This window comes from Anomalospiza imberbis, chromosome 16 (genome assembly GCF_031753505.1).
Source record: "Anomalospiza imberbis isolate Cuckoo-Finch-1a 21T00152 chromosome 16, ASM3175350v1, whole genome shotgun sequence".
Classification (NCBI taxonomy): domain Eukaryota; kingdom Metazoa; phylum Chordata; class Aves; order Passeriformes; family Viduidae; genus Anomalospiza; species Anomalospiza imberbis.
This window is the reverse complement of record NC_089696.1, coordinates 13,943,839-13,971,237: the sequence shown is the minus strand read 5'-3', so window position 1 is coordinate 13,971,237 and position 27,399 is coordinate 13,943,839. Positions and strand designations below refer to the sequence as shown.

Here is a 27,399-nt window from a genome sequence, read left to right as displayed (position 1 = left end):
TCTCCTTCTTTTCAGACAGTCATTTTTAGGAAGATTTTGAATTATTTTCTCATCTTTTCCCTGAAATATTGATCCCTTACTAATGATGAACCAGCACTGAAGCTTTGAATTAATTTCAGTGTTTTCCCTGTTAGAAGAGAAGAGCAGAAAAAAGTCACCATAAAAAATGGATGATTTTTTTAGCATCTTTCAAAGAACTGCTGCAAAAAGCTGTCCTTTATCTCGCTGCTGTCCACAGGGAAAGACATCTGGGATTAACCTGGAAACATTTCAGTATCTCTGACTCCTCTGTAAATGTCCCTTCTGCTCACAAAAACCTTCACTAAGAGGAACTCCCTGTGCCTTTCCTTCCTCAGGGCAAGAGTTTTGGCACGTTTGGGCTTCGGGCTTTTGGGATCACTGGAGCCAGGCTTGTGCCACAGCCTGGCAACGCCCCGTGGCCCTTATCAGTGCCAGGGATTTCGAGCTGCTCAGCCTGCGGCTCATGCAGGCCCCATTTCTGCACAGAGCTCTTGGAAAATCAGAGGAATGGGGCTGTTCCCCATCACCGACGTGGAAGAGGTTCTGCAGAAAGGGCTCTTTTCTCCTACAGGAATTTACTGCTGCTCCTCAGAGTCACGCCCTGCACAGTCCTGTCCTGTGCCAATGCCAGGGGGGATTTTGGGGGTGTCCTGTGCCAATGCCACTCTCAGGGTGGATTTTGGGGGTGTCCTGTGCCAATGTCACTCTCAGGGTGGATTTTGGGGGTGTCCTGTGCCAATGTCACTCTCAGGGTGGATTTTGGGGGTGTCCTGTGCCAATGCCACTCTCAGGGTGGATTTTGGGGGTGTCCTGTGCCACTCTCAGGGTGGATTTTGGGGGTGTCCTGTGCCACTCTCAGGGTGGATTTTGGGGGTGTCCTGTGCCAATGTCACTCTCAGGGGGGATTTTGGGGGTGTCCTGTGCCAATGTCACTCTCAGGGTGGATTTTGGGGGTGTCCTGTGCAATGCCACTCTCAGCGTGGATTTTGGGGGTGTCCTGTGCCAATATCACTCTCAGGGTGGATTTTGGGGGTGTCCTGTGCCACTCTCAGGGTGGATTTTGGGGGTGTCCTGTGCCACTCTCAGGTGGGATTTTGGGGGTGTCCTGTGCCAATGCCACTCTCAGGGTGGATTTTGGGGGTGTCCTGTGCCAATGTCAGAGTGGATTTTGGGGGTGTCCTGTGCCAATGTCACTCTCAGGGTGGATTTTGGGGGTGTCCTGTGCAATGCCACTCTCAGGGTGGATTTTGGGGGTGTCCTGTGCAATGCCACTCTCAGCGTGGATTTTGGGGGTGTCCTGTGCCAATATCACTCTCAGGGTGGATTTTGGGGGTGTCCTGTGCCACTCTCAGGGTGGATTTTGGGGGTGTCCTGTGCCACTCTCAGGTGGGATTTTGGGGGTGTCCTGTGCCAATGCCACTCTCAGGGTGGATTTTGGGGGTGTCCTGTGCCAATGTCAGAGTGGATTTTGGGGGTGTCCTGTGCCAATGTCACTCTCAGGGTGGATTTTGGGGGTGTCCTGTGCAATGCCACTCTCAGGGTGGATTTTGGGGGTGTCCTGTGCCAATGTCACTCTCAGGGTGGATTTTGGGGGTGTCCTGTGCAATGCCACTCTCAGGGTGGATTTTGGGGGTGTCCTGTGCAATGCCACTCTCAGCATGGATTTTGGGGGTGTCCTGTGCCACTCTCAGGGTGGATTTTGCGGGTGTCCTGTGCCAATGCCAGGGGGGATTTTGGGTTGTCCTGTGCCACTCTCAGGGTGGATTTTGGGGCTGTCCTGTGCCAATGCCAGGGTGGATTTTGGGGATGTCCTGTGCCAATGCCACTCTCAGGGTGGATTTTGGGGATGTCCTGTGCCAATGCCACTCTCAGGGTGGATTTTGGGGGTGTCCTGTGCCAATGCCACTCTCAGGGTGGATTTTGGGGGTGTCCTGTGCCAATGCCAGGGTGGATTTTGGGGATGTCCTGTGCCAATGCCACTCTCAGGGTGGATTTTGGGGATGTCCTGTGCCAATGCCACTCTCAGGGTGGATTTTGGGGGTGTCCTGTGCCACTCTCAGGGTGGATTTTGGGGGTGTCCTGTGCCAATGTCACTCTCAGGGTGGATTTTGGGGGTGTCCTGTGCCACTCTCAGGTGGGATTTTGGGGGTGTCCTGTGCCAATGCCACTCTCAGGGTGGATTTTGGGGGTGTCCTGTGCCACTCTCAGCGTGGATTTTGGGGGTGTCCTGTGCCAATGCCACTCTCAGGGTGGATTTTGGGGGTGTCCTGTGCCACTCTCAGGGTGGATTTTGGGGGTGTCCTGTGCCAATGCCAGGGTGGATTTTGGGGATGTCCTGTGCCAATGCCACTCTCAGCATGGATTTTGGGGGTGTCCTGTGCCAATGCCACTCTCAGGGTGGATTTTGGGGATGTCCTGTGCCAATGCCACTCTCAGCGTGGATTTTGGGGGTGTCCTGTGCCAATGCCACTCTCAGGGTGGATTTTGGGGGTGTCCTGTGCCAATGCCACTCTCAGGGTGGATTTTGGGGGTGTCCTGTGCCAATGCCACTCTCAGGGTGGATTTTGGGGGTGTCCTGTGCCAATGTCACTCTCAGGGTGGATTTTGGGGCTGTCCTGTGCCAATGTCAGAGTGGATTTTGGGGGTGTCCTGTGCCAATGCCAGGGTGGATTTTGGGGATGTCCTGTGCCAATGCCAGGGGGGATTTTGGGGGTGTCCTGTGCCAATGCCACTCTCAGGGTGGATTTTGGGGGTGTCCTGTGCCACTCTCAGCATGGATTTTGGGGGTGTCCTGTGCCACTCTCAGGGTGGATTTTGGGGGTGTCCTGTGCCACTCTCAGGGTGGATTTTGGGGGTGTCCTGTGCCAATGTCACTCTCAGGGTGGATTTTGGGGGTGTCCTGTGCCAATGCCACTCTCAGGGTGGATTTTGGGGGTGTCCTGTGCCAATGTCACTCTCAGGGTGGATTTTGGGGGTGTCCCGTGCAGGGCCAGGAGTTGGTAACCCCTCCAGCCGAGCGTTTTCTGTGATGGTTTCTGATCTTCAGTTTTGTGACGAGGGGGGATCACAGAGGACAGGATTTCGGCGGTGGAATCAGCCTGGAGCACTGCAGCTGGGAATTCAGGGCATGCAGGGAGGGCTCAGAACGGACCGGGACCGGCTCCGCGGGGCCCAGCAGTGGCACAGGAGGAATGGGCAGTGTTACAAACGCCAATCACTTGGTTTTAACATTTTAAAAGCTTAATAATAATAAAATGGTTATAAAAATAGTAATACAATTAGAGTAATGAAAATTTAGAGTTAGGACAATTACAAGACAATAAAAAGCAAAGAATTACGGACATCCGGATGCTCTTGGGCACTTAAGCCCGATAAGCATGCCTTGTGAACAAAGGAATAACCTTTAAAAGCAACAGCCTGTTGCATATTCATACATCTCATACATGATGCATAAATTCCTTGCAAATTAAGAACATTTCTGGTTTTTGTCAACTTCTTCCCCTTAATCTTGGTGGTTCCATAAAGACGGAGAGAAGGTGGAAGAATGTTTGTCTTTTCCGATAAGGAGGCAGTAATTCTTTATGGGCCCCCATCATTGTCATCTCTGTGTGAAGAGTTTCTTCATTATCTCATCTCTTGCTTGAGCTAGTAAAAAAAAAAAAACCCCACATACATAGGTTCTATTTTAACTACAAAACTACATTTACCATACTGTTAAAATGTTAATACAGCATTTCTAATCAATATAACGTAATACATATAGTATTCAATTTAATATTTGCGAAAAGCCAATCATAAAATATGCATTTTTCACATTTACCATACTGTTAAAATGTTCATACAGCACTTCTAACCAATATAACGTAATACATATAGCGTTCAATTTAATATTTGCGAAAAGCCAATCCTAAAACACGCATTTTTCACAGGCAGGAACTGATGCCCGGGAGGTCCCACCTGGACACGAGCACAAACCTGCTCCGTGCCCGAGCTGCGAGCAGCGAGCACAGCCTCGGCCTCCCTCCCTCCCTGCCTGGGGACATGCCGGCGCTGCCGGGATGCAATCCTGTGCCGTGCTCTGGGACGGCCCTGCTGAGCAGGGAGGCCGGACCCACGCCCCACAGCCCCTTCCAGCCTGATCCCTTCGGGATTTTGGGATTCCGGGCCTGAGGGCGACGCCACCGGGGGGGGGGGAACCGCGTGAGGGCGGAACCCCTGGTTGGTATCGCTGCTCCCCGGCCGGGCGGCACAGGCGGGAGGACAGGTGAGCGCAGCTGAACTCCGGCAGCGACTTCCGGTTGGCGCCACGGGGAACGGAGTCCGGGCGGAAACGTGCCGGGCCCACTCCCGGCGGTGGCCATGGTGACGGCGGCGGCCAGGTGGGGACAGAGGGGACACGGAGCGACAGGAGGGGACAGGAGGGGACAGGAGGGGACAGCCGGGAGGGGCCGGGGGCTGCGGGGAAATGCGGGAGAGCTTGGGGGAACGCGGCGCTGGTGCGCGCAGGGACGCCCTGCGCTCTCCGGGACAGAGTTCACCGCTGGTAGCCACATGAAATACCTAATTAGAGATAAATCAGGCACACAGCCCGCCGTCATTTTCTCACGGAGCCTTGGGTGGCTCTCGATTTGGAAAATGTCTGCAAAACGCTTTCTTCTGAACAGCAAATGTTTCGGTTTTCTGACCAGGCCGCCTTTGTTTCTGTCCCAAACACCAGCAGAGGAATCCCGCGTGGGAGGGTGGAATCACAGCTCGCACCCGAGTAAAGGTGGCAGGAAGATAAAGAGAAAACGATTTCACAGAATGCTGGGCTGGCTCGTGTTGAAAGGACCTTAAATGCCATCTCATTCTACCCCTGCCCTGCACAGCAGCACCTTCCCCTAGCCCAGCTGGAAGAGCAGGGAGTTCCTCCAGCCCAGCCTGGTTTTTGGGTGCTGCAAACACATTTTCCCCCTGCTGCTGCAGCAGGGGTTGAAGAACTTCGGCAGGATGCTGAGCTCCAGCAGAGGCTGATCCTTCAGCTGATGCCTGGCTGGCAGCTTTCTTTTGGGAATTCCAGCTGGGTTGTTCTCCTTCTCCTGCTCCCCGTTTGGAATGAGGAGCTCTGTCCCGTTGCTGCGTTCCTGCTGAGCGGTTTTTACTGCTTTCAGGAGTTGGTGTTCACTTGTATCCTCTCAGTCTGGGGGTTAAATTCCCCCTCCCCTGGAAAGGTCAGAGCCTGTGTTCCCGAGGTTTGTTTTTAGAGGCAGCCCTGGGCTCAGCTGGCATTGGACACTTGCTTGGATCGCTGCCATTTCCAGATTTAACTCGGGGCTGTCCTGCTCCAGCACCGAGGCAGCTCCAGCTCAGAGCCACTGCAAGTGAGCCCCTTCTCAGGTAGGACCTTGTGCTTTCTTCACACTAAAGCCCTCACTCAAGCCTGGAGGGGCTGTGCTTTTTTTCCTTAGGAAAACCAGGTTTTTTTTCCCTTCCTTTGATCCCCCCAGCCGCTGGATTTGGGATTGCAGCCTCCCAGCTGGTGCCCCTTGTCACCTAAAGGACAATGTGATTCTGGGAGCCTGGAGCTCCACAATCAGTTTTATCCCCCCCCTTGTTTGGGGAAGCTTCCAGGGCTTTGGTTCTTTAGGATCAGGTCTCATCTGTGCACCCTTGACCTTATTAATGAATATCCATGTTCCTTCAGAAACCATTGTCCTGCTCCTTTTATAGGAGAACACCCAGATTTGTTTTAAGGGGAAACTCCTGGGTTTATTTTTAATTGGATAAATGTGATTTATTCCATGGGAAGCCTTCAGAAAGTTTCCCATCACCTGTATTTGCTCCCAATATCAGTGTTCTTATTTCTGCTCTCCCGTGACCTGCATGTTCCAATCCTGCCTCTTGGGATGGAGATTTGGGAATTTCAGGGCTTGCTTTGCACCAGTTAATGAGCAGTGGCTTCTCCCAGTCTGAAACCCTGGTGTAACAAACATTACCCGTCAATAGCAGAGATTTTTTTCAGCGTGTAATAATAACCCAAATTACTGAACAAAGGGGATAGTGGGCTCTCAGACCTGGGAGCAGGAGGCCTGAGACAGTCAGTTCATCTCAAATTAGGTGTGGACCCCACGTGTCCCCCACCCTCACCCCCATTTTTAATGTGACACAGCATTTTCTGCTCTGGGGTGCCTGTGGCTACTTCAGTGTTACCTGAAGTTGGCTTTGTGATGGAAGCAGGTCATGAAATCAAAGCAGAACTTGCTGCTGTGGCTCTGAAGTGCTACAGAAGTTCTTCTGTCCCAAAGAATTTATTCAGCTGGGTTGTCCTCTCTCTCAAGTCTGACTGAACTGAGAATTTCTTGGTTTTGGGGTTTTTTTTTAAGAGGCCATTTGAGCACCTTGGAAGGAGGCACTGCATCTGCATGCCCCAAAATACATATATATGATATATTATTATATAATACAATATGTATTATATAATATATTGTATAATATATTAATACTTCTATATTATTATATAGTACAATATGTATTATATAATATATTGTATAATATATTAATACTTCTATATTATTATATAATACAATGTGTATTATATAATATATTGTATAAGATATTAATATTTCTATGATGTATTTCATATATTTTATATCTAATATATATGTAAATATATATTTTTATATATTTATATATGTAAAAATATATTATATTGTTATATATTTATATATTATATAAATATATCAATAATATTATATTAATTATATTATATTACATTATATTACATTATATTATAATATATTATATTATATTATATTATATTATATTATATTATATTACATTATATTATATTACATTATATTTACAGAAAAATATATATGTAAAATATTTTTATCTAGAAAAACATTTATACATATATTTTTATATATAGTATATAAAATATATAATATATAATATAATATAATATATAAAAACATATATATTTATATTTTTAATATATAAAAATATATATATAACATATAAAAATATAAAATGATTTACATCTCTGATTGGCAAACCCTTCTCTCTCTTGCTCCTCTCCCTTCTCTTCCCCCTCCCATTTTTCCCCACCCCAGAGCTGTTACCTGTTGCTTCAGGCTCCAGCCTGGAAGCTGCCAGAGCAGGGTGTTGCTCCTGCCTGGGTTCTTGGTTTGCTGCAGCCCTGCACAATCTGCCCAGTTCCTGTGTAGAGCATGGAGAAAAAGGAGAGAAATACAATAAAAGATTAGAAATATTTTTCAGATCTCGGGGTGCTGTAGTTAGGAGAGGTGTCAGGAAAGCCCCCTCTTCTCAGTTACCTTTTCACCTGCATTTCCCTGACTCCACAGCAGGGCCAGATTTTCCCAGTGCCTGGTGAAGGAAGTGCCACTGCACCTGTCAGCTCCCACTTTGGAAATAATGACAGGCCTAAACGTGGGCTGAGGGGTTTTTTTTGATTCCAGGATGCCCAGTGTCAGGACAGCACCTGCTGTGCCTGCCCACACCTCGTGTTGTGAATCTCAAGAGACATCTGAGAGAACAAAAAAGGGGAATCATAGAGAAGGCAGCTGCTGAGCATGAACCAGTCAGGAGAACCTTCTCATCCAGCCTGAAAATCCAGTGGCCTTGTGTCAAAACATCTCTTTCCCAGGAATTATTTTAGGGAAGATCCATTCTCTTATGTCAAACGAACTGTCCCAGTCCCTGGCTGCAAACCAGTGCAGAATCCACCCTGTGTGCCCTCCCTCAGCACAGCGTGGAGGAGTTAGATGCTTTGCAGTGCCTGAGCTGAATGCTCCTTTTGTTTTTGTGCTTTCCCACTCTGGGCACACTCCCTGTGCCCAGGGGAGCTGCTGTTCTGATGTCTCCCAGCATTATCAACAGTGGATCACACCAGGAAGGACTTGAGACACACACGAGTCACTTTGGCAATGGGAAGCTCCAAAGAACCCCAAGAAGAGTTGTGTTCTAACTTGATGGCTTTGTTTTTTGACCTTGCCAAGTTTATTTAGAGCTGTCTTTATGTGTTATTTTATTGTGTTCCAGCCGTACCTCCAGAAATACTTATTTTATCCAGTTCACTACTATTTCAGCAAGCTGTTCACTGAGCAGCTGTTTGAGGAATTCTCTCCAGGCCCCTGATGGATATCTGGAAGAGCCTGGCATTTTCCACATTAGCTCTGTTCCATGGCATGCAGAGCCTCTGCCACCCGCTCAGTGACACTGAATTCTGCCTCAGCATTGTAGTTACCTCTTGTTTTCTGCTTCTCATGCTCTCCTTTTGTTTGAAGGAGCCCAAGTCGTGTGCCCAGAACTCCCCAGTATCTTCCCAGTAAAGGCTTGTCTTGCAGTTCAGACTGCAAGAGTTCAAACTCTGCCTGCACAAGAAAGAAGGGAAGGGAAAACACCCTGAAGTTTGGTTCTGATTTCATGTGTGACCCAGAAGATTTGAGGAAGGGGCTGTAATTAACTTCACTCTTACACCAAGCTTTGATAAAAGCTCAGGGGTATACAGAGGGAAAATCAGTGGCCTTTTCACAGAAGTCCCACTTGCTCTTTGGCCCTCAGTAAGCTGTCACATAAACTACTTCCTTGAAGGAATGGCTTAGCAAGGAGATTAGGGCTATGCCTTGGTATCAGAATCCAATTCCAGGATGAGATTTCAGTGTGTTAAGCAAATTACTGGCTTGGAGAGAAAACCTGGAGCCTCCAAAAGACAGACTGGCTTATATCCATCTGGGATAATACACAGTCACTGATCTCGGGCTTGTAGATACTCGTACTGGCTGTTCTAGAGAAATCTGAACAGTTTTATACAATCAGAAGAATGTGGAGAAATATCCCAGCCCTGAGGAACGTCATCACAAGAAGGTGAATTTAGGGCAAAACATGGGAACAACGTCCCTGAACCCAAGTTTGTGACGTGACAGCTGACAGGATGCAATGCCAAGTGTCCTGCTGGGATGTTCACATTACTATTTCAGTGCTTAAAATTGGGTACTGATGTGAACTTTCCAAAACCTAAATGAAGGGCTGAGAAAATCTGCTGAAGATACACAGGTACCTTGGTGGTTTAAGGCAGGGTTAAGAAAAATATTTTCAAAGTAGTTTTCAGGCCTTTGCTCATTTTCTTCATGGTGAAATGATCTCTTTCCTTTCATCCTGTGGCTCTAGGAAGACAGTTCAGAAGGGAAAGCTCATGGATTTCACAAGCACTGTCATCATCCCGCTGCTTTTTGGCAGCCTGGGGATCTTCGCGCTGTTCCGGCTGCTGCAGTGGATGCGGATGCGAGCCTACCTGCAGGAGGCTGTGGTGGTGATCACAGGGGCCACCTCTGGCCTGGGGAAAGGTATGGACCCAAAGCAGGGCACCAAGGGCAGCACAGGCAGGGGGCTGTGGCAGGAGCAGCTCTTGGAATAAAGCAGGAATGAGCTGAAAGTTTCTGTTGATTGAGTTTTGAGAGACGCGGCTCCCACCTGAGTCATAACCACAGCCAGTGCAGGTTTGGGTGCAAGGAAGTCTCAGCATTTGGTAGAGAACATTTAAATCTCCTTGTTTAAACTGGAGCTCATCAAAGCAAGGAATGAGATGCTGTTCTTGTGCTGTCAGAGGTCTTTTCCCTAAATCCTGAAAAAGCCAGGAAGCCAAATTGTTTCTTTAAAACCTCCCAGATGTGGTGTTCTGCCTTCTTGTACTTCCAGCTGCTCTACCAAACTTTCCACTCCTTCTCCTTGTCCCTCACCCTCAAGTTAAGGTACCTCTCACAGTAGAAATCCATGCACTCTAAAGTCAAGCTCTTGGCATTATTAACACCAGGGAGTATTTTTTTCCAACTGAAACTTATGTTTTGCTTCAGTGGCTACATTCTTTAATTCTGCTTTCTGTAATTGCTTTAAAAGTTGCTTGAAGAGAAGACAAGGTGCTGTCTGCTGTCAAGGCCTTTCATTAGGATGAGTACATTTATAGAACAAATAGAGCTTTAATTGATGCTGCCTTTGCATGTGAGTTTGTCCCTAAGGACAGGGTTGTTCAGGAACTGGCCAAAGGAGATGAACTGGTTCTTTCTGCCTGCCCCAACCAAAGAGTGGGAGTGGTAAAGGATCTTGTACTTCTCATCAAGAAGAGAGGAAATTAGTATTCCAGGAGAGACCTTCCAGCTGGAGCTCTGTCTGTGCTGTGGGGTGTAGAGACTTCCACCACTGCACTGTAAAGTCTCCTCCCTTTCTAACTCATTTGCAAGATCTTTTACAGCTTCCCTTACTCGTAGTTATTACTACTCCAGACCACCTCTAATTAGTGTGTGTTCATTGCCATCCACTGTCATCCCTTGTGCAAACAAGCAGTTTGTCCCTCTGGCTCCCAGAGGGGACAGGAACATGCAATCAGGAGGACAATAGCCTGGCATCCCTTCTCCAGGCTTTTCCCAGTGAAGAGAATCACCTTGATGAAGGCATTAAATCCCAGGCTCCCAGAACCTCTGGAGGTGTTCATTAAAATTGAAACTCCTAAGACCTGTGTTAGACCACACACACATGGCAACTGTGGTCCCTCTTAAGAGGGGTGTAAAGTCAAAAATAAAGAGGCACAGGCAAATTTGACCAGCTGAGGGGGAGGATGTGTGAACAGCACAGTATCTGTGAGCACAGCAGCTGCCTCACCACTGTCATGTCCCAGGAGAGTGGGACGTGGCTGTGACCTCTCTGTCACCACACAGCAGCAACAAAGCCACCTCAGACCCTGCCAGCAAACAGCACTGTGAGCTCTCACCAGGGCTGATGTGGATCTGTCCTTTGCCTGGTATGCACATGCCTACTTTTCTCTCTTCCTTGCTTCTCCACAGAATGTGCCAAAGCTTTCCATGCAGCTGGCTCCAAGCTGGTGCTCTGTGGCAGAGACAGTGAGAAGCTGAAGGAGCTGGTGCAGGAGCTCTGTGCTGTGAAGAATCACCGCAAGAACGTGAGTGTGGGACCAGGACAGGCCCGTGGGCCTGGATTGCTGCTTGGGTTCTTACAGAAGTTACAGAACTGCCTATGGGTTGTTCTCTTGAACAATAGGAAAAATCCAACTCTGTGCTTAGGGATGGATGCTGATGTAGGAGTACACTGAGCTGGCATGTCATTCCTTGTAAAAACCCCACAAAAGAAGCCACCTTGGCTAGAAATGGAAGTGAAAGCACATGAGGGCAGAGCCCTGACCCCTTACACCTGCGCCTCATACACTGAATCTGGAAAAGTGACTTTATTTCTGCTTTTATTTTTTATGTCTATGCCTGCTGACTATGACTAAGAAAGGTACTGCTGGCCTCTGCAGAAAACACATGGCTTACGTTTTGCCTTTTTCAGATGCATTTCCTTTAATAAGACAACAGGAAACTTTAGTACTTGAGGAAGGTCTCCCTTGTCCCTTTCCTAGGCTCAGGGATAGGGAACAGGCCACAGGAGCAGAGAAGGATGAGCACAACCTGCTTCTGCCATAAATTCCTGCCACATGGAACGGCTGCACTGTAGTTGCACAGGGTTTGGATAGCCCTGCTCCTGTGCTTCCAGAGCTGGGGGATCCCATCATGAGCTGGCACACCCAGCACTGAACTGTATTTTGCTAACTTTAGTTTATTCACAGACACACGAACCTCACACTGTGGTGTTTGACCTCTCGGACACCAAAGCTGTGGTAAATGCTGCTGAGGAGATCCTGAAGGCTTTGGGTCACGTGGACATCCTGATCAACAACGCTGGCATCAGCTTCCGAGGCACAATCGTGGACACAGGGCTGCACGTGGATAAGAAAGTGATGGAAACAAATTACTTTGGACCTGTAGCCCTCACCAAAGGTACCTGTGGTCCACAGGATTTGGCTGATGCCTCTGCAGATCAGCACAACGGAGCACAGCTTCACTTGTGTTTGCCACTGTACCTGGTACAGCACAGGCTGAAGGGAGGTTTGGAGTTATGGACAGGCCTGAGGGCATGACTGGGTGGGAAATACCCCATTGGAGATGGTTCCATCTCCTCTCCAGCCTGGCAGGGACTTGGGAAGAGGTCCAGTTATCCTGTCTGCACTGACAGAACACTGGAGAACGTGGTGGGGGTTCCAGTGGAGCTGCAGTTTTCCTGGGACGCTTTGGTCACACAGAAAGCTCAGCCTGGAGCGTGTCAGCTGCAGGAAATGGGAAGATGTTCTGGTGGCAGGAAAAGCAAATCCTGCTGCCCACTGTGTGGGAGATCAGAGCCACCACAGCAGCCCTTGTGAACTTCCTCACAGGTGAACTTCCCAGCCAGACACAGCTTCAGTCAGAAGCATCCCAAGCACTGTCCCAACCCCTGCACTGAAGAGGGATCTTGTAATTCCCTTCAGCATCTCTGAGTGCTCTGAAAGCTTTGATTCTTGACAGCAGCAGTGGCAGGACTGTTGTCTGAATGGGTCTTTTCTGTCCTTTGCTAGCACTTCTCCCCTCCATGATCAAGAGGAGACAAGGCCACATTGTGGCCATCAGCAGCGTGCAAGGCAAAATAAGCATTCCTTTCAGATCTGCATGTAAGTACCTCCACAGAAGATGGGAAAGACATATTTGGGGCACCAGGCTGAATAAATACTTGGCTCCTGCTTCCACATTTAGCTCTCCATGGAGTTGGCTGTGTGTAGGGAAAGCAGAGCTGTGCATCACCCTCAATGGGGTCACAAACCACTGACAGCACTCTTAAATACAAAATCTTAGCCCTGTCCTAATGTTTTTAAGGGATGGAGAATATGTTTTGAAAATAGCTTGATAGTCCTATCTTGAGAGTCACTATAATTTCATCATTTTTATGGTATTTTGTCCTTGTAATTTGTCTGCATTATCTCCTCTAAGAAAGCAGGATTTTTTTTGTTTTAATAAATTATGAAGTTCCATAGTACAAACAATGCCAGAACAAAAGCCTAAACAATCTTGATCCAGCAAACTCTTCATGCTAAATTAGTTATGACAAGAAATATTGGTGGGATTACTGAAAAAAAAAGCCTTTTAAAAGATGGATGAACTAAGATGAGAGCATTTGACACACAAGCATCTGTAAACCACTGACAGTGAACACCAGAAGTAGCGTGGTGATGGGGTGGGTCAGGAATGTCTGAGCCATGGGGTTTTGCAGGTGATGTGGGTCCAGTTGCTCCAGGAAGTGTGTTCTGAGGAGCTCCCAGGGTGCTTGCACAGGGACCAGAGCCACGTGGATCTGGCAGCAGGAGCTCAGCCCTTGCCTGGGTCCTTGCAGGGTGTGCAGCCTGTGCTGGCTCTTGTGCTGCTGGCGTGGTGGTGGCAGTCACAGGCAGTGACCAAAAAAAAGGAGTCACTCAGCCATTTCATGGGGGAAAATCCTGCCCTAGGCTGTGCTTACCCTGCTGTGCCTGCCTGTGTGATCTGGTGTTCCCTTTGTGCAGCCAAGCCCTGAACCTGCTCTGCAAGTCCCTAGTGCTCAGCACGTGCAGGGCAGCCAGCTCTGCCTTCCAAAGGCTTTGGGTCTCCTTCATCAGGAGTGGGAGGCAGCTTGGGTTCACTGCTCTGGCAGGGCTGTGATACTGAGTTCAGGATCCCAGCCAGTTCTCAACTTGAATTTATGTTTTGTCTTCTTAAATTGCTTCTGGCTCCCACTACCTGTTGCTGCCATTCACTAAACAAAAAACAAACCTAGAGGATGGAGAACAGCTCTTGGGTTCTTGCTGAGAAGTGGCTGCATGGCAGTGAAAATCCCATTCACAAAGTGAAAATTCCTTCAGCCCTGCTCCTTCTCCTTGGTGCACAGTCCTTTTCCTGTTTTCCAGATGCTGCCTCTAAGCACGCTACCCAGGCCTTCTTTGACTGTCTGCGAGCAGAGGTGGAGCAGTATGACATTGAAGTGACAGTGGTGAGCCCTGGGTACATCCAGACAAACCTGTCCCTCAACGCTGTCACAGCGGATGGATCTCGCTATGGAGGTGAGATACCACTTGCTGCCCTATTTCTAAAGCATCTCCAAGTTATTATAAGGTGTGTTTGCAATACATGGCCTCTGGTGTGGACATAGGTTAGCCCTGAAGGATCAAAAACCAACTCTGGATGCAGGGTAGGAACAGCAAGCCCCAAAGTTTAGCCTTTCCAGACAGCAAGTATTGCCTTCAGGGCCAGCCATGAGGAACACCTGCCTGTGCTCCCATACACAGCTGGAGTGAAAACCAGAGCAAGCAGCCATGTGCAGTTAGAGCATTCCTAGGAAAGGCACCTCAGTGGGGGTTCACCTGCTGCTGGTGGTGCTCACTCCACTTTCCCTTGGCAGTTATGGACAAGACCACGGCCGAGGGACAGACGGCGGCCGAGGTGGCCCAGGTGGTTCTCAATGCAGTGGGACAGAAGAAGAAGGAAGTTCTTGTGGCTGGCCTGACCCCCTGCCTGGCTGTCTACCTGAGGAACCTCTGCCCCAGGCTCTTCTTCACCTTAATGGCATCCAGAGCAAAAAAGGAGAGAAAAGCAAAGGGCTCCTAGAGCTCAGCTGCCCTGAGCAGGGAGAGGCTGAGCCCCTGCAGTCGGCTGGGACATCACTGGAGGTGCTCCTGCAGCAAAATCCTTTCTCAAAAAGCTGTTTACCATTGCATGGAGACTGGGAACTGGTTTCCCCTACACTGCTGGAAGAGGAACCTCAGCTGGAGAAGGAAGGGTGCTTGGACAATGGGGGAGAGCTGAGGCTGCAGGGGAGGGGTCAGGGGAACACTGCAGCTGGGGACGCCCCTGCCTGGGAGACTCCTCACCTCACTGCAGGCATGCTCAGCTTTACTGGCCTGCTACAAATAAAACCCACCTGTTCTGCCTTCACATGAGCAGACCTTGGCTGTCCCCACCCCTGTGAAATACAGTCCTCAGCTGGGAGCTCTCGTGATCAGTGTCTCATTCCCACTCCTTCCAATCTGATCCAGGACACGCTGCTTGCAGTGGGAAACTTCACAGCCTCTTCCTGCTAATGTGCCAAGTCATCTGATAAATTAAGCTCAATCTAGAGCCACTTTTAAAGAAGTAACTGATGTACAATTTGGGTGTATTTTTACCTGTCTGCATCATGCCCTACTGATGTACTGGGACAGTTAATTCTGCAGCGACAGCGCTCTGTGAATCCCAGCCCAAGGAATGCAGGGAAGCACTGAACAGGTAGAACAGCACAGCTGCTGCCAGGACACTCTGCACAGGTGACAGCAGCACACCTGGGCCACCTGCAGCTCAGAGCAGCTGTGACCCTCTGGATGCCAGGCACTCTCTGGTACTAGAGAAGAATCCATGTGCGTAAAGTGCAGAGTGTAGCAGACAGACCCTTTGTTCTCATCTGCTTTAAAGCAATCACAGATGCTAATTAGGATCACATCCAGTGGGGAATGATACCTGCCTGTTCAGGTATCTCCTCAGGGAGCCTGACAGCCTGAAGGGGTGCCATGTTTCATTCCTCACCCCTTCTCCTCATGTGAGGGATTACCAGCACCACTAGGAAAAAGGAACTGCTACACAGATATAGGAGAGAAATTATTTTAAAATTGAAATAAACTCTACTAGTAGGAACCAAGGCTCAGACCTCTCCTGCCACCTCCAAGCACTTGCCAGCATTTTCCATGTGTCCTGCCTCACTTGTCCTGCCTGGGAGTGCACATCTGATGACAAATAAATTACACTGCCATGAAATTAATCCCTTGGTCTACTCCGGCTCCTCACAGCACATAACATAAGAGGAAGGGAATACAGGAGGGTTTTGTTTTTCCTTACATCCCTGCAAGGTGCTATTGTACCAGTAGAAGCTGCAGAACAACATGCCTTATCCCAGCCCTCTTTATGGGACCTGTTAGCTTACACAGTGTGAATCCACACAGAGGATTAGTCACACAAACTCTGATATGGGGGTGCAGGCTCAGCAGGACCTTCTCCTTCCAAAAGCCTTTTCTTAACCACTACAGATTTATAAATGATCTCTGAGAACCAGGATGTGTTTAATGATGACAATGCTGCTGCTCTGTCAGGACATCCATCCTCTGCCTCCTTCTCTGTGGCTGCAGCTGTGTCACAGAAAGGCCTGGGGTTGGATTGACAAGGTGAAGCTTTCAGGTGTGTAGACACCTTTTTTCCTGTTAAGATAGGAAAGCAAGGCATTACCTTCTCTGCCTCTCCACAAGGGGAGTGTTGGTGTTAGTTGTGCTTTTCCTTTTGCGTTTCCCGTGCTCAGATCCTCAGGTTCTTGGTGAAATGCAGTGCTCCTGCCAGGCTTGTTCAGCTGCTCCATGTTCTGGTGTTTCAGGTCGTGGCTACCCAGGAAGGACCAAGGGGCTGCTTTGCATTCCTGTGTTCCCATCCAGGGCACTGAGGGCGAAACACATCAGGCCTGAGGGAAAAATTATATGTGGGGAGCTCCTGTAGTTACTGTGGGAGCTTCAGCTCCAAGGCAGAGGTTGCTGAGAGTGCACCCATTCCCTCTGGAGGTAAATTCCCTCTCTGTGACGAGGGGAATGCTGCACACTGCAGAGCACGTCCACCGTGGGCAGGGGGGGCAGCAAAGTGTGGGGGCTTCTGAAGGGAGGTTTGTCCCCAGCCACTGTTGATTCCACTGAGCTGCTGGCCCTGGGGACAGCGCCACTCCACATGGATGAGAATTTTTGGAAGTTGTTTTACCATTTCACCCTCCACTAAAATACCCCTCAAGACTCCTCTCATTCTCCCAGGCCACCTTGCACAGTTACAGCCCTGACTGACAACCAGAATGTTAAAAAGCATTTTAGCTACATTATCACTGAGATTCCTTGGAAAACAAACCCCTCTGCCTCTCCACCTCAGAATGGAGTAACAGCTGTGTTTTTCAATCAGACCTACCCATTGTGACAGCTTAGCTGACCTTTCACCTTTCCTCCTGCAATAAGACACCCCAGGAAACTTGCTAATTTTTAACTGAAGTCTCTGATGCCAGGCATGCATTTAGGGAACCTGCCATAGTGATCATTCCAGTCCAGGGGAAGCTTAACACAAAAAGGTACCAGGACCCCAGAGGTTTGGTGCAGGAAAGGAACTAAGAGCTCTGAGAATTATTCTGCAGAGTAAAAAAAAGATCAGGAACACCTTTGGTGTGGCCAGCACAAAGGTATTTCAGGGCCTTCTGTAGCAATAAGCAGTAGTAGCTGTGGCAGATGTGCCACTGGCTTCAAATCCATCCAGCAGGGACTCTGGAAACACGTCAGGGTGGAAGGGCAGCCTGCCCAGCCTGGCCTAACCACTGAAAGATGAAGTAGTAGCATTTCTTTGCCTCCTCTCTGCCAAGGCAACTGTACATTGTTGCTATAAATAGATGCTCTGGATCCCAGCTTGTTTTAACCTTGGAGGGAGAGAGCTCAGCCACTGTACAAAGGGCCGCTCCCACCCAGAAATGTCTCACTGCCACTGGAGCTCCTCCAGCCCACTCAGGTACAGCTGCCTGTGCTGGTGCTCGGGGCTGGGAACACCCAGCAGACCCAGTTAGCCCAGCACACACAGAATGGGCTGCATGTCCTGCTCACAGAAAAAAACTGCCCCAGCAGAGAAGCACAAGTCAGAGAAGCACTGTCAGAACAGCCCGTGGAGGTGAGCACAAGGGAGTCCTCGGTGCCTGCTGTGGCAATTTGGAGAGATAAAGACAGAAAGGCAGAATTTGGGGTCTGCCCCCTGTCAAGGTCAGCGTTTCAGCTGTGAAGGTCAAGCTGCAGCTCCCACTGGAGCAGGGAGCACAGTGCATGGGCAGCTCTCACTGCAGGCCTTTGCTCTCCTATTCCAAATGTAACACCTGGAGCTGTGCCAAGCTGGCCCTGCCAATGCCAGCCACACCTATTCCCCATGTGGTGGGAGGAGATTACAGACAGCAAGCCCCTATCTTTTAAAAATAACTGGCAGATCTCACAGAGAGTAAATGCTTCCCCCCACTCTAAGAACAAGATTTTGAGTTTAGAGCTAAAAAATGGATTAATGCACAGGAGTGGATTCTAAAATTTCAGGTAACAGTTACAAGATGCAGTTACATAGATGCCTTGCAGCAGGAGCAAGCAGCTCCTGTGTTCCAGGCAAAAGCAGTGGAATTGTGTGGTCAGGGCACAGCACAAAGGTAGGACAGGTGGACTCCCACCTTGGCAGCCCCCAGCCCTGCATGTGGCTCAAGGCATTTCAGAGATGTATCCACCTTAGGAAGAACAAGAAGAGAGCAGAATGTGTACCTGGACACTTACAGTGATATCACTTTGATAACAGTGACAAGAGAGCAAGAACATTTCAAATTCTCATCCTTTAATGGTCAATGATAACTTCTGGCTGGTTCTGTGTAATACAATTAAACAATATACTTAAATGTTTCCCAAAAAAAAAAAAAAAAGAAAAAAAAAAAAAAGAAAGCAGCTCTCACACCCCTTCTTTCTATTGCTTTCTTTCATGGACATTCTGCTGCTGGATTGGACTCCCCTGGCCTAACATACCGATCCCAAGTCACCACACATCCACATCTCAAGTGTAACGAAGAACTGAAAACCCTTGGTGCACCAGTGATGTGTTATTTGAAAAATAACAGCTCTATCAAGCCAAATCCTTCCCAGTCTCCACCGCTTCTCAAAGAGGAAAAACAAAATGTTACTGTGGGAGTCTTAATACACTTGTCTTTGTGGGTTTCTCTCTTCCCTGCTGAAGTCATACAGCATAGAGTTCATAGATCTTCTTTACACAGTACACCAGGGCAGCGAGTGCTATCGTGTTGTGCAGTCTCTTTCTGTGCAGGTCGTCCTTCCTCACCAGCACCACGGGAGTGGACGAGGTGAGCGTATGCAGGGGCAGGCGCGAAAGTTTATAGGCATCGTACTCGACCTGGTACTTGCAGCAGGGATCAAACTGCCAGGAGATCCCGTAGAGGGTGCAGCAAGCCACGCTCAGCACTCCGGCGGGCAGGGAGATGTAGTGAGAATAATCTACTGGCAGTGCCAGGGGGGTGAAGAGGCAGGTGGTGCCCGCCAGCACGGCCGTCTTGTGCAGGCAGTTCCCCACGGTGATCCAGCGCGCCGTCTCGTCCCCGATGCGCGTGGGCTCGATCACGATGTACTTGTACTGCGCCTCCAGCGCCTGCTCCAGCTCGTACTCAAACTGGTCCTGAGCGTTCTCCCCGTTGTAGATCTCGTGCACAATGTAACAGTCCGTGGAGGACAAGGTCACCCTGGTAAGGGGAAATGAAGAATTAAAACTACAGGGCTGAAGGACAGGCCGTTCACCCACCTGGATGGGAGAGCAGGACAGAAGTGCTCCAAGTGAGGGCAGCCCCTCAAGATCACTGCCTCTGTTTCACAAGCAGCAGCTTCTCAACTCAAGCTTCATTTCACATCAGCTGATTATTCCTGCTGTACAATAATTCATCCCAAAAGAAGGCAACATATTTTTCTTACCTGTTCCTAACTTGGAGGATCTAGAACAATTTGAGAAATAGGGTCTTGTAACAGTCCTGAAATGGTTTCTCACACTGATACCCAAGCAGGTTCTTTGGAGAGAGCAGAAGGGTCACTCACACCTTAGTGACCACAACACATCACTGAACAAACCACACAGACTTCAGGAGCTTTCACAGAAACCAAGACAAGCAGCTCACTGATCAGGAGGACAAGCTGCTCTGGGAGGTTTGGAGAGAGGAAGCATCTCCAGTTGAATACATTTGCTTTCTGATGCAGCTTGCTATTTAGTTCTCCATATTAACACAGCCTAGCAAATCCATGGTAAATCCAAAAAGGAACACTGCTGAAAGGGAAGGTGAAGAAGGCAGCAGAGCATTCAGTTTGTGGCAGAACGCTTCACTCCCTTCTCCTGAAATGGGATGAAACAAAGCAAGACACAAACACATTTTTAACCCAGGTACTGCTTAAACAGTGAAGAAAGAGCTGCTCACTTCACCTGGGAGCACATTTCCTACTCAGGGGATTCAGGGAATGTGTATTGGAGCAGCAGCTTTCAGCTACTTAATGTCACATCAATTTCCACCTTCCCTCCACCCCCTTCACCACATCACCTTCTATCTGCAGCTACGTTCATATACAAAGTGCTAAGAAATAGGATTATGACTGTTCACCTGCTCTGAGAAAGGGTAAAAACCTATCCATCAGAACCAGGCAAAATCCTCCCTTCTAAGCAGAAATTAATATTTCTGGCATACTCGTGCTTAACCAGAGCAAAACTGAGCACGTGGCCTAGCAAAGATAAAAATATCTAGCAGATTCCTTTAGCAGAAGGAGACCAAATCACACATCTGACCTAATCACAACAGACAAAACAGCCTCATCCCAACAGCATTTAGACCCCCGTGATATCGGGAGGAACACACTGCTGATGTGGAGAACAGAATGAGCACTTTTTGCTCCATTAGTACAGTGGTACTTATGTGCATGCACTGGAAAATAAGGGAGAAAAATACACATTCACAAGCTGCTGTTGCCAAACATTATCCTTAATGTGCAGCTTCACTCAGGCTGCAAAGGGGATTGAGCAGTGGCCAGCTGTAATCAAGAATATTGTTAAATTACAAGCTGTTGCAGACATGGCTGGGTTTTTAACAGCAGCAAACATCAACCAGCAGGACCTGAGAGGCACCACCCTCTCCCAAAGCAGAGTCATAAGCAGTTTCATTAAAAGTCCAGCTGGAATTTATATAACCTACCAGGAAAACTCAACTTACAATGTAGTTATTGAGTTCATTGCAGTGCATTTCCCCCTTGGCCTGTTCATGGGTAGAAAGAAAAATAAAAATCCACCTTAATTCTGTGCATGCTGGGGGCTTCTTAGGGCAATGAGTTGTTAGACATTGTTGGGAAAATTACCATTAACCCTTTCAGCACAGGATGTGGTGGACTCTGATGTTCTGCAGTGAATGGAGAGGTATTAAGAGAAAAAAAAATGTAAGTATAGGATCTATATAAGGAGTTTCTAACAAGAAAGGAGTTAAGCAGGTGTTACACTGACACCAAGGACACAGCTGGCCATGGTTTCTGCCAAGGATTCTTTTCCCTGATAACAGCTGCTCCAAGTGCAGCTTCTTCCAAATCAAAAATTCCAGTTTCATTGCAAAAGACATATAGAGGCTTAAGGTAACTGCACACCACCACCCATAACTTTGTGAAACCACTTGCAAGGCCATCATGACTTCATGGAAAAGCTATTGCTGAAAGGCATTTTCAAGCTGGAAGCCAAGCCGGTGCTAACACAACTCTCCAGACAGAATTATTATTTCCAACAAGGAGCACTTTCAGTGTTTTGTAATACCTAGGAACATGCAGATGGGTGGGCAAAACAGAGAAGCAGAATCCAAATTCAACAGAGAACTTCCCAGAGGCTTAGGCACAGCACAGTTGTCATTCCACATCTCCCTGTCATCACTGGGAAAACATGGATGAAGCCAGCCCATTCCTTCCCTGCCTGTACAAGAGCTATGGGAACTGAGCTTCTAACTCTAGGAATTCAGCATCTACATTACATGGGATTTCTCCAGGCTCAGCACCAGGACAGGTGGCACTAACCCATCAGCCTCATTTCTCCTTGCTCAGCTCTTGCCTGTTCTTCCCTCTGAACACCCCTTTTTTCCTTTCACCATCATTGCACAAGCAGAGCCACACCACAAGCAGCCACCTGTCAGCAGGAATCCAACAGACTGGCCAGAGGCAGCACTGTCCATCTCCTCTGGAATTTTCTGGCTTGCCAGCCTCTGGGGCTTTATAACAATAAAGTCAAGAAAGGCACTTTTTTTTTTTTTGCCTCCAATGCCAAAACAAGCAGAATTTAAAGTATGTTCTGCTGGGAAAAATAAAAAATCACTGGGAACTGAACAGCACAAAGGCTCTGTCCCTGAAAAAGTCTGCCTCCCAATTGTGCTGTTTCTCCAAATGAGTCCTCTAAAATCAGAATAAATCTCTATCATAGTGCTGAAACTGCAAATGGCAAAACAGCCAATCCAAAAAAAGATATCTGCTTAAATAGGGCATGTGAAGAGTCAGCAAAGCAGGCAGCAACTCTCAATTTCTGCACAGGGAAGTGGGGTTATCATGTGTTATTTCTACACAAGAACTGGCTGCCCCTGGAGCATGGAAAGCTGAAAATTGTTTGGATTTCAGATGATACAGAAAGAGACACAGATATGTGAGCCTGAGGAGGTTTCACACAAGGACTTCACAGAGACAACTCTCCTGACACAGCCTTTCCATTGAAAACAGCAGCTGCACACCAACAAATCCAGTCAAAGCAACTGGATTTGCTCAAACACTGGAGGCCGTGGAGTTTGCCTTTTGGAGCTTGTCACCCACCCCAGTGACAAACACAACTGCAGAGCTGTGCAACTCTGAGCTGGCATCCACCGCTTATCTAGTGTGGGGATTTGATATAAACTCCATTTTACTTGAAAGAACAGTAAATAACCACAGAGCACTTAATGCCAGAAGACATAAAATGCTGCCAGGTGTTCAGAAGCCTGATAGTTTGTTTACTAGACAGACCTAAAAGCAGTTGTTAATATTATTCCATCAAATTATTTTCCAGGACCCGTCTCTTCACTCCAAATAAGAGGGCACACTTAAAAAGCTGTACAGCTGTTCTGTAGGAATAGTTCTAGGCCTTATATCCAAATATTTGTTCTACTACACCTTCAGGCATTCTAGATTTGAGAACTTTTAGTGTCTCATTCCTGGTGCTGAATGAAATGCCTGGATGGGAGAATGCGACAGAACTCTCAGCTATTCAGCACAGCAAGATGCAAATCACTTAAAACTCAACGATGTCAAATTTTGGTATTGCCGAAGTTAAAAATAAGGAATCCATTGTTAACAGAGCTACAGCAGCAGGAGGGGCAGAAGTGTCTGTTAGCTATAGAGCAAGCTTCAAATTACATTTGGATTGTCTTCCTAACATGGGAATATGGGAGAGCACCAGGAGAGGGTGAACAATAGCAGCTCCAGCAGTTCATCAAATCCTGAAATGGTTTGGGTTGCAAGGGACCTCAAAGCCCATCCAGTTCCACCCCCTGCCACGGTAGGGACACCTCCCACTGTCCCAGGTTGCTTCAAGTCCAGTCCAACCTGGCCTTGGACACTTCCAGGGATCCAGGGGCAGCCACAGCTTCTCTGGGCACCCTGTGCCAGGGCCTCCCCACCCTCACAGGGAAGAATTTCTTCTAAAGTTCCAGTCTCCAGAGCAGCTCCATTTCTCTGCCTCCACCTTGGAAGCAGGCTCCTGAAAACAGAAGGCTGCTTGGTAAATGGAATTTTCAATTGGATAGTCTTTATGATGAAGAAATAAGTAACATTCCAAAGAGGAGGCACAATGTCACTCCAGGTGAAAAGACTTTCTGTTTTGCCAGGTGCCAAGTGGCAAAAGCAGAAACAAAGGAACAGAGCACTGAGAACAAGGCAGGGGAAAACATCCTGGGAGAACCCTCAGCATCCTCCCACCACTGCTCACCTTCAGGGAGAAGGACTGAGCCTCCTGAGTTTGTTGCCTTCAACCTAATGGCACCTGTCAGACAGACTTTTTTAGTGAGGGTTTCAAGTTATCCAACTATCTAAGTTCTGCAAATGCTCAAAATCACACTTGGAAACAATCTTAAGCTGCACAAGTGCAGTTCTGGGCAAAAATAAGTTATTTTGAGCCCCTCCCATAACATGTAGGTCAAGTTTTGTTAAAGTTTTCTTTCTGAGTTTTGCTCAGAGAACCGAAGAATCAGATTAACTGAAAATGGAGACCAGTTTGATAAGTAGTTAAAAAAAATGTAAAGGAGAAGCTTGCAGCAGTGTGATAACACCTGGTCACAAGCAGCACACACAGCCCAGCTCAGCAGTGCAAGATCTCAGAAAAAGGACATTACAGATGGCCAGAGCATGTCTGGGAGCACTGCTGGCATCTCAGCCAAGCTGGAGGAAGTCAACAGAGTCAAGGCATAACAAATTCAAATACTAAACTTCCCTCCCTCCAACATAAATCCTTCCTGAAATTTAAATTAATTTCAAGATTAAGAAATGAGCTGTGGCCTGGCTTTAATTCTCAGTGGAAATATTCCACCTCCCAGTCATATTCCCCAGTGTATGTTTCTACTCAGGATATGGTGCACAGAAAGCACAAACACATCCCACCCTAAACACCTGGAGAATTGTTTCTCTGCTGAAGGTCCCCACAACCTACCAGGCTCAAGCCCTCAGCCAAGGCTGTCAGGCCTGGGGCTTTAAGAAGGGCACTCAAGCAGAGGAAGAACAGGAAATGCAGGGCAATAAAGCAAGACTTGAATTCAAAAGATGCACCTTTAATTCAAATAGGAAAATGGACAGGAGAACATTGGGAAGCTCTTCAAGCAGCCTTAGGGAGGGACAACATTACCTGAACTCTAAGGAAAACATCACCAGACCATTACAACAAATCCAGCCCCAGACAACAAGGAGGTGTCAATTTTAAGTCAACTAATGATTAGCCAGGCTGATGGAAATAGGTCAATCATTGCTGCAAGCAGAGCACCAGAAATCTGAGCAGTGCAGGTAGCAAAAGGAGAGCTCTGGGAGGGCACAGAGGAGCCAGTGCAGGCAGTGGTGATGACATGGAAGCTGTTCTTTCCAGAGTTTGTCAGAACATCTCCCAGGGGAACAAACGACATGCTGTCCACTGCTCTGGCGGGCACCGGGCTGCCTTTTATACAAAAACACCCAGTACAATCCAGTGTCTGTTCTGTATGAAAAAGCTGTTTTGGTCTACAGATTAACAATTCCCTTTAGACAGGCTCCATTAAAGAGTCTATCCAGAATGAAGAAAAACAAATATTTAGTTGGTTCCCTTCAGTGTTTTTGGTTATTTTGTTTAACATTATTATTTCACCACCAGAGCCAGCTGGAGTTCACAGTCAACATCCTTTGAAATTAATGTCCTTACATTCACTCCTAGCAAGGAAAGCACTTTTAAACCAACCATAGCTTTCTCTGTATCAATACAGTCACTTATGAAGGGACTCAGTCTCCACAGATATGCTGGTCTATTTTTTTTAAATAATTTTAAATGAAAGCTGCTCTAGTCTCACAGCAGACAGGATTTTATTCAGTACTGAGTCTCCTCACACCACCTCCGACACACAGATGCCTTTTAGAGTGGCTGGCTGACAACTACAAACACTCCTTGAAACAGCTCAGTTACAGGAAAACTGGATCAGCACATTCAGTTCAAAGGAACGTGGCTTTGGACAAGAATCCTGCCCAGAGTAAGAAAACTGTATTCAGCCTATAAAAAGCACATGTCATCATGTGATGACATCAGGTCTGTCAGCGCTGCCTTTGCACAACCGGGGCTGCAGCAGCCCAACGAGACGGGCAGGTGTGGCTTGGGATCAGCACTGAGGGACAGGCAGAGGCCCAGTCATGCACATCTCCTGCTCTGCAACTGCCAGGAAGAAGGAGCACCTCGCTGACATCACCCAACACCTTGTGGAATTCTCCTCCTGTCACGTCTGTACGGGGTGACAGCTAAAGAACCACCAGCTTTTGATGGAGATTGTGAAATGCTGCTCGGGGAGGATCTGCTGTTCTGTTCCCTTCCATACCCTTCTCACTGGCAAAGGAAAAATAATACATGCAGCAGGTTCATGGAGTGACTCGTCTTTAGGAGTATTTTTGATCATAAGATCAAGAGCAATCACAGCTTTGAAGAAAGATCACCTCAAACAACAATTAAGGTACAGAACACAGATGAAGTTACACAGTAACAACTCACTTTTAAGTCTGTGTCAACTTTCGCCCTGGAAGAATAATTGAAGTTATTAAGTGTTCTTTTCCATATTCTGTTTCTTCCCTTCTGCTGGGAGGACACGTCTGCCACATGAAAACTCCACACCTCCTGTGCTGGGGCAGTGCCAGCACTGGGTGCAGACAGTTTTACCACTGTGGTATTCTTAGCTGTTTATTTAAACCACGCTGATGCAGGAATTCCATTGGCCCTTCCAGTTCAATTACTTTTGAATTCCCTGAATATGGGCAGCATTCCTGCAATTCGCATTAGCGCCAGAATTTTCAGGGCTACTTGTGGCTCTCCTTGGCCGGGAAGATTCAACAGCATCAAAGCAAACACTGTTGGATCACAGCAAGGGAACAAAGTGAAGCAAAAGCCACAAGACAAATGAAGGGAGATATCAGAGTTTCTATTTAAGAGGGATATCAGAGTTTCGAGGGGAGGCGGCAGGACAAAGGAAAACTCAGAGAACACTGCAGCAGCTTTCAGCAGCTGCCGGTTACATCAGTCAGCCCTGGGGCAGAACAGAAAAATGCCAACGTCAGGAAATGCGGGATAAACCCAGACATTTTCAGCAGGTGGAGAACTGTGTACACAGATTTTAAAGTAGCTCGACCAGACAGTGTCTTAAGCTGTGCCAGGAGAGGTTCAGGTCGGACATTTGGAAGGATTTCTTCACAGAAATGGTGATTAAATACTGGAATGGGCAGCCCTGGGAGGTGGTGGAGTCACGTCCCCGGAGGTGTTTAAGGGAAGACTGGGTGGCACTCAGTGCTCTGCTCTGGGTGACGGGGTGTGGATCCGTCACAGGCTGGACTCCATGACCTCAGAGGTCTTCCGAACCTAACTGATTCCGTGAGATATCCCTCTGTCTCTTTTCCCCACTTTAAAGCTGCGATTCCCAAACTTCCACCGCTGCTCCGTGGGTATTTCCAGCCTCTGCTGGCCGCTCCTCCGCCCCGGCGGAGGCCGGAGCGCGGTACCGAGCTCCCTGCCCGCCGCGGGCCGGCAGAAGGAGGTCACCCTGGAGGACTCGCCGCTCCCTCCCCGCCTTTAAAAATAGCCGTGGACGGAAGGAGCCTCCCGGGGCCGGCCCTCCTCTACCCGGCCCCCAGCGCCGCATCGCGCCGCGGGCAGCGCTGCCCCAGACACGCCGCGGGCCGCGCTGACCTTCCCCGGGCCCGGCCCCGCCGAGCGCCCCCGGCCCCTCCGCGCCTCAGCGCGGCCGCGTCCCGCGCCCGCCCCGCCCGGCCACGCTCCCCTCGCGGCGCCCCCGCCCTTGCCGCGGGGTCGCGGGGCCGCCGCGGGCGGTGCAGCCCCGCAGCCCCCGCCGCCGCTCGCCGCGGCCCGGCTCGCCCCTCACCTGTCCCGGCCGCCGCCGCTGTTGGTGCCGCCGGGGCCCGCGCGCCTCCTTCCCCACGCCGCCATCTTGGAGACACTCGCCTCGCAAATGTCTCCGCCGGCGGCCCGCGGGCGCGCCGCGATGCCCGACGGAAGATGTAGTGCGTGGGGGCGGCGGAGGCCGCTGCTCGGGGTGGGGCTGGGCCCGCGAAAGGACTACAAGTCCCACAGTGCCTCGCACCGCCGCACGGCCGCGGGGGGCTCTGGGGCTTGTAGTCCC

The 27,399-nt window shown here is 48.7% G+C and overlaps 2 protein-coding genes across 4 annotated transcripts in view; one reads left to right on the top strand and one right to left on the bottom strand.

The window, feature by feature from the left end:
- The window catches only part of DHRS7B (dehydrogenase/reductase 7B), a 30,011-nt gene extending 14,961 nt beyond the window's left edge, over positions 1-15,050 (top strand). Inside the window, exons 1-7 of one of the 2 annotated variants that reach the window (XM_068207187.1) lie at positions 4,288-4,400; positions 9,190-9,365; positions 10,857-10,972; positions 11,636-11,846; positions 12,458-12,550; positions 13,814-13,966; positions 14,305-15,050. In XM_068207187.1, the coding sequence (XP_068063288.1) occupies positions 4,381-4,400; positions 9,190-9,365; positions 10,857-10,972; positions 11,636-11,846; positions 12,458-12,550; positions 13,814-13,966; positions 14,305-14,510 (975 nt within the window). In that variant the 5' untranslated portion in view covers positions 4,288-4,380 and the 3' untranslated portion in view covers positions 14,511-15,050. Of the gene's footprint in view, positions 1-4,287; positions 4,401-9,189; positions 9,366-10,856; positions 10,973-11,635; positions 11,847-12,457; positions 12,551-13,813; positions 13,967-14,304 lie in introns of those variants that run through there. The other variant, XM_068207188.1, reaches the window with a different exon arrangement.
- A 3,230-nt stretch (positions 15,051-18,280) lies between these two features.
- TMEM11 (transmembrane protein 11) lies at positions 18,281-27,341 on the bottom strand. 2 transcript variants are annotated; one of them, XM_068207189.1, is made up of 2 exons: positions 27,142-27,341; positions 18,281-19,209 (listed from the first exon to the last, which is right to left on the bottom strand). In XM_068207189.1, exons 1-2 carry the CDS (start codon positions 27,204-27,206, stop codon positions 18,693-18,695), a joined length of 582 nt encoding a protein of 193 aa, XP_068063290.1. In that variant the 5' UTR covers positions 27,207-27,341; the 3' UTR covers positions 18,281-18,692. The 2 variants fall into 2 exon arrangements, with proteins under 2 accessions (XP_068063290.1, XP_068063291.1); XM_068207190.1 differs by lacking the exon at positions 27,142-27,341 and adding an exon at positions 24,390-25,245.
- Between the last annotated feature and the right edge of the window lie 58 nt (positions 27,342-27,399).